Source organism: Spinacia oleracea, chromosome 4, assembly GCF_020520425.1.
Source record: "Spinacia oleracea cultivar Varoflay chromosome 4, BTI_SOV_V1, whole genome shotgun sequence".
NCBI lineage: Eukaryota > Viridiplantae > Streptophyta > Magnoliopsida > Caryophyllales > Amaranthaceae > Spinacia > Spinacia oleracea.
The window spans coordinates 88,393,741-88,404,795 of NC_079490.1; the positions used below are offsets into that span (position 1 = coordinate 88,393,741).

Sequence of the window (11,055 nt, forward strand, 5' to 3'; positions counted from 1 at the left end):
ACCTACATTTGAATCACTCATAAAGCTACCCAATGTGGACCCCCCATCAGATTTTGAATCAGTATACACTCCCATAAAGTTTGGTCCATACCTAGTGACCTTGGGTGTTGGTGGCTCATGCACAACATATAAATGGTACCACCCATCTTTTTCCTTAGAAAACAAAAAATCAGGAATATCGTTGTCATCCTTAAGCTCTTTCCTACTACTAAACAATGTATGTCCATGCTCCCTATACCAAAACTGCCCAGCCTCTCCATAACCCAAATCCCCTTTCACCCAACCAACAAACTCAAAGTAGCACACTTCACTAACATTAGGATGCAATGACATCCCATATTTGTCACTATCCCCTTTCTCGTACGTAGTTTTACCATTCCTAGTAACAAACCGACCCCCGTGATACAACCTAATATTAATCGGTTCCATTAATTTATAAACCGGATATTCTACCGGTATCCTACCGTTAAACCTGTTGCAAACAAACCCAACAAAACCAAACATTTCAAATTTCGTTTAAGGCAAATTTAATTTAATTTAAATTAGGGCTAATCATCAACTAAATTCATTATTAATCCAAATTAAGGCAAATTACAGCAAATTACAGCAAATTAGGGCACATTCGGGAAAATTAGGGCAAATTCAATTGAAATTAGGGCTAAATGCGTTGAAATTAACAAATACCAATTCATTAGTCACAACAACAAAATTAACAATTACTAATTCATTATTTAATTATTTAATTAAGCATTGGTTAATTATCATTCTAAACCCAGATTCCATTCCACTTAACCTAATTAAAAATTTCGAAATTGCATAAAAATTGGGAAAAGCAATCTGACCTGTGTTTAATTATTCTCCTTAAAGTAAATATGACGCTTTTGCTTTCGTCCTTCTTTTGCCTTTTCCTCGACTCTTCTTCACCGTTTTTGCAGGAATTGCAGCAAGGACGAATATTAGTACAATGGAATCAATTTTGGGTACAAGAAAACGACAGGGGAGAGAGGGGAGAGAGAGAAATTACAGAGAGAGTGAAATAATTACCTGTGACGTTGGATGCGTTGCACTTATTGCGAATTTGATGATTGTTCACCTTCCCAGCATTAATGGAGGACGAAGAAGTTGAAGGAGCAGAGGAGAGAGAATCGCGTTTTTTTTTAGGTCAAAAATAATCAGTGAAAAGAAGTTGGTTTTGGAGGGAAAAGAAATGGGAAAAAAAAAATTTAACTTTTTTTTTAATTTTTTTTTAAAATTTAAGTATATTGACACGTGGCGGTTTCCGGTTGCCACGTGTCGAAGTCAATGTCAGAAAATAGAGTTGACTCCAAGAATCCGGCCAAAGGTCCCTCTTGACAAAAAAAAGTTGTGTTTTTGGTCCCATCTCACCAATTTTGACATAAAATATCCTTTCTCGCAAAAAAATGCTTATAAAAAGTCATTTTTGACAAAAAAAAATCCTTTAAAATAACCTTACTTTGGTCCATCATTCGTACGGAGTATGAGTCTAGTATACGGAGCCGGAGTAGTACAGTGTAAAAGGTTGACCTTGGCACATCAGGAAAGCACCAATTTTGGAGCCAAAATAAGGCAACAAAACAATGGAAAATTATCACCATTTTAAGCAATTACGCCCAATCACCATCTCATCTCCCATCACCATTAATTTAACCCCACAAAATTCCCACACAAATTCTTGAATCTTCAAAATTGTATATACAAAAACTTGTATATTTGCGCTTCTAACGAATTCCAATCCGAAAATGGCAACTTCATCATTCAAATCTTCCTCCAGAAAACCCAGCACTTCATCTTCAACCTCTACAACTTCAACAAATAAGCAGCCATTGCAGCCGCAATCAAGAAAGCCACATAATACGACCCAGAAATCTCTTCCTCGAAGATCGAGAAGTGTGAGCGCATATTCGAGGTCTCAGTTGGATACAACCTCGGAATTCCAGAACAAAAGGGACAATCCTCTCTTTTCGATTGATGGGTCACCTAATTCCGATGAAGATTTTGACGAGGTTAAGTTGTCGGATTTTGGGATCCCCAAAATGGTTGGGGTTGATAATTTAAAGGGTGGTTTTGATGGTGGTGGGTGGGAGAGTACAAGGGGACGGTCTGCTTCCCGGAATTCTGACGGTGAGACAAAGTTTTCTGGTAGTGGTCGTGGTGGAGGGCGGAAAATTTTGGGGCGGAGCTTGTCAATAGTTGATACAGGACGCCGGGGTCGGTCGCCGGCTGGATGGCACTATGGGAATTCTGAGGTTTGGTGACTCCCATTTTATTTCTGTTTGTTTTATTTTAATATTGAGAATGTTTGTACTAGTGGTATATTCGGATGTTTTTGTATATGTAGATGAATTTGATGTCGTAGACCAGTGCTGGATTGTAGGAAATCTATGTAATGTAGACGGTAAGATTTTGCCTTTACCGAGTTGGTATGTCAAATGTTAGTATTTAAGTGTTGAGGGGTTGTTCTAATCAGGCACTTGAGGGAAGGAAGTTGACAGAAGAAAAATAGATGGTTTCAGGAACCTTAGTGTTGGTGCCAGTTTAGAATATTCAATTTTAGGTGTATCGCTCATGAATTATGAGAAGCTTGTAGCTAATGTGTTCAATGGTTGATGCCTGATGTTTGAAGAAGATGATTTTATGCGTGGATTGTAACATTGTCAAGTTGGATTGAAAGCATTCAGCAACTGTATGATTGTATGAACTATGAAGCTTGATTTCTTGAAATGTTTTGCACCTTCTTATGGAAACTGATCAGGACGCAATAATTCATATAGATCTTTCTAATTTCCTTCTGGAGTTAAGTGGAGGAATACTTGGTCCTTGATTAACAGATTTTGAGAATTTATGGCTTTCACAGATCACTTTTTTCTTGCAGTTCTTCTCTCCACTTAGATAAAATCTGGATGTGTCCGTATATAAGCTGTGGCCCATAAGGTTCTTGTTCCAAACCAATGTGATAGATAGTGCAAAGTGTTGCAAAAGTCAAAACATGATAGATATACGACTAATACGAGTATATGACCTTTTTTTTCCTTTACCAAACGGCCTTGTATCTCTGTATGTCACTTTTTCTTTTTCTTCTGGTGCAGAGGTAGATTTTATATGTTCTTTTTTTGGTGCGAAGAGGTAGATTTTGTATGTAGCTTGTGCTTGTATGTCTTTGGGATTTGAATGTGGAACTGAACTATGCAAAGAAAATAATCTAATAATTTTGTTACCTTTTTGCTTCTCCTGTTATCCACTTGATAATATTTTTCATTTGGGCTTTTACACCATTCTTAGAGTTTCATATGTCATCTAATGTTGCTAGAGTAGATGCCTTAATTTGATTCCTCTCTTTGAATTTTGAGTGCATAATTTTGTATTTTGTTTATCTCTTCAGAGTGAACAGGAGCAGGCAAGTGAAGCATTAAATTCTAGAAGCAAAAGTAAGATCAGTTCAAATGCAAATCGTGCTTTGCTTGACAAAAAGAAATATCTGCTTAGAAGTGCCTCCGATATATCTGAAATGCTGAAAGGCCGGAATACATGGTCAAGTCAGCATCCTACCACAGAAACTTCAGACGTTTCTATCATTAATCTGGTACTTTGTTTGATACATATTGTCTTTTGTTTCATTATTTTTTTGTTCAAGTGAAGGATGATTTTCAATAATCTCCTGTGTTTGTTTCTTTTGAATAGTCTGGTTCACGAATACCACATTGGGATGATGGAATATCAACAAGTTCCATCTCAGAAGCTGAAGAGAAGACTATCAAACCAGTTTCAGTGGAGAAGGTTGGTTCCTTGTTCTTTATTTCACAGTTGATTATGGGACCCTAAACCTTGGCCTCATTTGATTCTAGATAACTCCATTAATTGACAACAATGGCACAACTGGTAGAATTCTAGAAACTGTTCGTACAGAAGTTAGACGGGCTTTCTCGGACATGCAAAATGACTTAAAACATGTGAGTATTCTGTCTCTAGATTGAATGCTTATTGTTCTTTCTCTTTTTCTTTTACTTTTTCCGCAGAAGATACTTTGACTCAAAACCCTTCACGTTTTTAATGATTAGCTGAGTTTAAACACATTACTAACATTCCCTAAAAATAGTTTCTGAACAATCTGAAGTCAGCTGTACTCTTCCAGAAAGTTACCTGGAATTTGAACTGTTATGCAATGTGTGTATCGAAATGGGAAATTGCAAGGTAGTACAGAATATCAAATAACGAGGCAGGCTTGACTTGTACTGCTGGCCATAATTTTTTTGGTGGTAGGTGAGCAGAGTGCTATTTCTGTTTAGGTAATATGTCAATATTTCCATTTAAAAATTATCAGAGAGATTCTCTCTTTATCTAGAATTAGACCAGCAATCTAATGTGCTCTTTTTTGGCAATTAAAGATATGTATTACCAAGAATAACAAAGAATTATACCAACAATCTAATGTACTCTTTGTGCGACCCTTTTTTGACTCTTTCCTAGTCTATCCGACTATTCTCAACTCTCACAATCAACTACCTAGTTCTTTTTGAGTTTTTGTAATGTACAGACTACATAGTTGTCGACTTGTTGTAGTATCTATTTTGTTAAAGTTTCTTGGAAAGGTGAATTCACAAGTTTTTGGGGTCAGAGGGAATGCTATATAATATATGTTCAGAAAACACTTCAATATCTTTTCGGATTATTACCACAAATGCCACCATTTGTCTCGTATATATTCAGTTAATTAATTCACTACTCCCTCCACCCGCCTTTAGACTTTCCATTTCTCCAGGGCACAAGCTTTTAAAACAGAAATTGCAGCGGAGTTCTGTTGATTGAAGGTGAAAAAGGTAGGTAATTGGTACAGTTTAATTTTTTTAGGGTAGGTGATAGAAAGTGGGGAGGTAAGAAGATTGAAAAGAGTAATTTTTATGCGGGCCCGCCTAGAATAAGAAATATGGAGTAGTGGGGTGACGAACGTTTTGTGAGAAACAGGAAGTTTTATGGTAGACGGTGGAAGTATTAGTTTTACCATGAAATATGTGCAACGATAGTTGTACAATGAAATTACAACAGAGGGAATTGTATTTTGCTTCCACCCCCTTTTTAATTGCTGCTTGGACTTGGACTTGGACTTGGACTTGGAGTAGGACTTGGACTCAGCTCATATAGTACCTCGGTGCTGCTCATTTCCAGAATGTTTCTAACAACACTCTTTCTGGGATTTAATATGACATCAAACTAAGAAAATCTGTATGTAATATGACATCAAACTAAGAAAGTCAAAGAAATAAGGTGATGGAAGACCTAGTTGACATGGGAAGCCGCTGAGCCACATTTAACATTCTAATGGGTGAAAGATGGACAAACGATCCATTAGTCACTGAAGAGTACACAAAGAAAGTGTCTATTCTGCAGGGCTTACTGGCAAATGCACCTGGTCTCCATGAAAGTTTAATCTTTTTGATGAATCATGTTGGTATAACAGAACTAGCAGTTAATATTATGTTGCAAAAAATAAAATTGGCCACAGGAGACTATTTTCTGGCCATCAATTGGTTCTCTCTTCTTCTGAATGCTCATGTAATAAGATGCAAATCTTCCTTTCAGAGAGAATATAAATTTGAGATGCGAACTAAGACTATATGATAATCTTGTAAATGTGAATTTCACGAGCAATCTTGTTGCCAAGCAATTTTGTTACTTTCTGTCTGCAGCCTTGCAACAATCATGCACCTGCCTCCTGCTAAACTACTAAATATTTTTGCAGGTCAGGCTAAGGAGTAATTCTGATGGTAATCATACTATTCATAGCAGCATTATCTCAAATGACACTCCTGAACTGGAAAATCCTGATGTAGTTGAACTAGTAGAAGAGTTCAGAGAGGAATTTGCAAGGGAGCTGGAAGAGGTAATTCATCTTTCATACGTCCGTTGGGAACTGATCTTTGTCTCATTGCCTTTAGATTGGCTGACAAAATAATTGGTTGTTTGTACAGAAGATAGAGCTTATAGCTTTGATTGTCTAGCAGCTGCTACGGGCCTACAAGTCTTGTTTGTAACCTTTTTTTTGGCAATCAAAAATTAATAATATTGAAAACCAAGAATAGGCATTTATGGTAGCCCACCAGCACAAAAACGACCACAATCCAACTCACCACAACAGATTTCCACCTTTCCACCTTCTAGGAAGGGTTGAAGAGGAAATCAAAGGACAGCAGGAAAGCCACAGAAAACACAAACGAAACTAAACAAAAGCCCTACATGATACAAGAAATTCTAAAAAGAATCTTTTACAACAGACTCTAACCTGACTTCTAAAAATGGCATTTCTATGGAGCCAAATGTCCTGTTTTTATTTTATTCTCCTTTTGTGTTCATTTTCCTTTCTTTATATCCTGATGTCTATTTCCAAACTATAAAGAGAGGGGTGTGTTAGCAAGTGAGCGGTAGCCCTGGCCCAGGGAAAAGGCCCAATATTCAGTCAAACCAATGGTCAGACTCCTCTAGCTGTCAGACCATCTACAAGAAACTCTAAAAAGAAGATTTTACAACAGACTCAACACTACAAACCTGACTTCTAAAAGTTATGGCATTTCTGTGGAGCCAAATGTCTTGTCCGTATTTTATTCTCCTTTTGTGTTCATTTTCCTTTCTTTATCTCCATCTGCAATCTATTTCCAAACTATTAGGAGAGGGATGTGTTAGGAAGCTGGCAGGCCCGTCCCTGGGCAAGGGCATAAGGGGCTGTCTCCCTGGCCCAGGAAAAAGGCCCAAATATTCAGTCAAACCAGTGTGAATAAGCTATATAGTATTTCTGGTGCAATTAGATGCATTATCAGCAAAGTTGTTGTAGTGGTTTTTGTTAGCAACATTAGTGCAAGGGTTCGGGATTGATTCCCAACAAATGTCTATTTTTTTTATAATTTCTTTCTTTCACTTTTTTTTTTGTAGTTTTTTTAGTTACCCATTTACAAAAACTTTTGGACTACATCATTGTCGTTTCAATTTAAATTTTATTTCATCCAACTACTAGAATTGGAAATGTCCCATTGTTATACACCAATTTTTTTCATAATTTCTTTCTTTCACATTTATTGTATTTTTCTTAATTAACCATTTACAAAAGATTTTTTTGGACGATCCTCAACTACATTGTCGTTTCAATTTAATTTTCATTATGCTTACAACAATTTTCTTTCACCCAACTTTTAGATTTGGAGATGTCCTGTTGTTATACACTTAGTGTTGTTTGTCTATGTAAATTTGATAATTATTGTTTAAAATTTTGTAGTATAATTCATGCTTAACGACACATGGTGGAAAGTGTTTAAGCCTAATAGAGTTAAAATTTCTTTCCTAGTTTTATTAGATATAGAGTGGTGTTAAGTCTAGAAAGTAAAAATCCGATGATTTATGGAACATTTTTTCAATAAAAAGAATAGCACGTTTATAAGAAATTTTTTATTTATTCTCAAACCATTTCAAAGCGTGGGCCCCATTTTATGGTTTTCCCATAGGCCACCAAAACGTCAGGAACGACCCTGGAAGCTGGCAAGCCAGCATGGTACTTGGGGTTTCTAAAGATTATAGATTATCTTGTCATGTTAGTATCCTTTATTCCATATTGCCTGCTTGTCTTGATGGTTGCTGGAATTGTTTGGTTATAAACTTGTTCAAGGATAAAGTTTCTTCAAGATAGATGACCACTTGTTTCTCTTTAGAATTTAGCTTGTTTGGGCTCCCGAAGTTGATCTTCGGTCGAACATGGAATATAGCTTCTTACCCATTACAATTTAGTTTCTGTGTTCAATAGAGAGATCTTGTGGCTTTGGCCAAAGGCTTCTTTCTCCTTGATGTCTGGAGGTTTACCTTTTCTCAGATATAATTTAAAAGGGAAAAAAAGAAAGTAAAGTAAAAATTATTATCTGGTGTTTCAAGCATTTTTCTTACATTGTGCTCTATCTTTATCGCGACTGACTAGGGAGGGAAATAACAATATGTCTGGTAGATTCTTTTGAATCTCTTTTCAAATCAAACAAATGTTTTCTGCATGAGTCCAGCTTTGCTTTGGGATTTCTTTATACCAAGCTTTTTTGCCCCTCCTGTATATCTTATGACTTTTGGGCAACTTTTTAACATATTCTGGTGTAACAAAACCAATCCACTAGTTTTCTTTTGATTGACGACAATAATTTGTGGTCCACCTCTTTGTCCTTATATATTCCCATGATATGTTTGGTATGAAAATGGCTCATATTGTGTCATGAAAGGTTTATCTCCGTGATGTCATTGCAGTTTTGCTAATGGCTCATATCGTGGCATGATAGGTTTATCTCCGTGATGTCATTGCTGTTTTTCTGTCCTGATGCAAATGTGTTGTTGAATATCTTTTTTGCTTGTAGTGTGAAGAACGCACCAGGAAACTTCGAGCGGAATTAGCTGTTGAAGAGCATCGCGAGATTGAATTAAGTAAGATTCTCAACGATACTGTTCCAGAGCCAAAGACTCCTGTCGTGCTAAAAACTCGTGCAGTAAGAAAGGTGATACTCTAATATCCCTATTTAATGTTACTGGGTAGTAAGGGCACCTAGGCCGTGTGTACACTGTACAGTAATGTGTTAGAAGATGTCCATATCATTTGATTGTTCTGTATCTTAGTCATGGTGAACTTCATCAGTCTTGTAGACTTATAGTATTACCCACGAGGTGTGAATTTCTCTTCAATCTCCCGTAAGGCTATGTTCTCATCACTTGAAGTTAAATGTGTTTTGATCTGATTTTTTTGGTCTGTATTAAGTGTTTTACTTTTTCCTGGTTTGGTCCTGTCTCCTGATTTTAGTGAACTTTGAGCTATATATGTACGGTCGAATGCTATCAGAAAATAAAGTATCAAGTAAAGTCTTGTTCGATTCATTTAATGTGTATTCCAATTTCCAAATTACCTAATTGGGATACTCTGTAATTTTTGTTAACGGAATTGAAGATATTTAGCATTAACCAAATGAAAATAAGAGGATCTGGTATGGTTAGGTCTAATTATTTTTTTCTGGTAGATATGATTCTATTAAGAATAAGTAATAAGTTTCTGAAATATGTGAAGAGAACTAGGCTAAGAGTCTAATCCACTCCGCATTGATTAGAATAAATGACGTATGCTATTGGTGATTTTTATTGGCGATTGAGTAGTCTCATTTACTCAACTGCCATTGGGTTGATAAGTTCGTTTGAGTATTTTCTTGTATCTGAAAGCTGCTGTGAAGTGGTTGAGATTGTTTATAAGAATTGTTATTGCACTGTTTATTGATGACTATTTTACCTCACTGCTTCTAATACCGCTACTCTGAATTCAATTTTGAGAGTGTGAAAATTTCAATGGCTTACGTATCTTCTTCCTTGATCCTGCAAGCTGAAGTTGGTGTTCTTTTGGAATTAATCTGATGGAGTTTAGCATATGTGCAGGCTAGTTTTGAAAGGAAGAAAATGTCTAGGCACCTTGAAGAAGAAGCATTGGCTTTTTTTGATGAATGTGTATCAATATCAACATTTGACGAGTCTGACTTTTCATCTCTAGAGGATCTACCGGTCAGCATTGTTGATGGACCAAGCGGAGAAAGAGTAGGTTTAACAGGAGTTCCAAGCAGGTTTAGTGATATCTTCTCTTTTGAGACCGAGGTCTGTTTCTGTCAATCTTTGCCATTTTTATTTGATTTTCCTTTAATAATTTACTCTGTAATCTACGAAGTACTAGACCGGTTTCTCCCTTGCTCCTTTTTTGTTGTGTTTTTGTAGTACATATCTTTGCAATGGGTCATGGACAAGATCATGCGTAATAATTACGAGTATGACTAGTTTTACTGCTTAAAATTTTGGGAATGAGTGGGTACTGAATTAAGAAGGAAAAATCATGTTGGGAAGTGGAGTTGCATTACCATATAGGATATTTGAGGCTAAGTTGCACATAAATTTGTTAAAAAATGCCTCAATTATTTATCAGTTTATACTGAATGAAGCAATGCTAATGGTATTGCAATCTTTGTGCATGCTAGATAGTAATTGATAGCTTGTTGTAATATCAGCTAGTTAACCTCAAATAATTCCTGATAGTTGGGCAATAACTTATCTGAAACGGGTGGAAGATTTAGATGATGTTATAGCATGGCATTAGATTAGTCCTCAGACAATACATATTTGAATGAGTAACTTTTGTATTTATGATTAATTTAGAATTTCCGTTTGTTGGATAAAATGCAGAGAACTCCATGTATGCAATCTAACGAGGGTTCACCACAAAAAAGAAGTGTAGTGAAAAAACCTGGTTCGATTTCACTCGAGGAAGACATAAGAAACTACGTCAAAAGTGTCTCCAAGGACAGTGAAGAAGAAACCAGGGATTGTGATATCGTTAAAACAAGTCATAGAAACATGGAAGACTACAATCGTGAAGTAGCCGAGAAACTATTGCTAGACCGGTTAGCTTTTAGGAGCAGAATAGAGTCAGGAGGAATGTTATTATGCGGTGGGGGTTCAATGGCTCCCTTCTCTTCTGGTTTATGGTAAATGTATGTATAGTGATTAGTGGAAGTGGACTACTCCTGAAAATCGTGTATACATACATACATGCTAAATCCTTTGGCAATTAAATGTATAAGTTACTTATTCTTTTGTTTGTGTGAATTTGAAGAGGGATGAAGTTCATACAGCCTTACTCTCTATATGTTACTTGGACAACTCATACTGTATTATATGATACGGGTACTTGAGTTAAAATGAATAGTACCACTACTAACTCCCATAAAACTACACTTGTAGTTTTTTTATTTTTTATTTTTGCATGCCCTGCAAATCTGGGTTTGTTTTGTTAGAGTAGATGATAGTTTTTGTATAAACTTTGCTGCCAAAATTGAAAATCATAAGCAAATTGCCAAATCTCATTTTAACTCTTCGGATATCTTCTCACACGTGTTCTCTCTTTCACCTGCTTTTTCATGTTTTCTGGGGCTACAATTTTACCCCCCCCCCCCCCCCCCCCCCCCGCTAACTAACTGACATTTCCAGCTAACGCTTTAC

General features: G+C 36.3%; 1 protein-coding gene across 1 annotated transcript; it reads left to right on the forward strand.

Annotated features, from left to right (window-relative positions):
• The first annotated feature begins 1,550 nt into the window (after positions 1-1,550).
• On the forward strand, positions 1,551-10,662 carry LOC110789214 (uncharacterized). The gene is made up of 8 exons (XM_021993860.2): positions 1,551-2,267; positions 3,401-3,601; positions 3,700-3,795; positions 3,864-3,968; positions 5,756-5,896; positions 8,391-8,528; positions 9,448-9,660; positions 10,240-10,662. Exons 1-8 carry the CDS (start codon positions 1,761-1,763, stop codon positions 10,543-10,545), a joined length of 1,707 nt encoding a protein of 568 aa, XP_021849552.1. The 5' UTR covers positions 1,551-1,760; the 3' UTR covers positions 10,546-10,662.
• The last annotated feature ends 393 nt before the right edge of the window (positions 10,663-11,055 follow it).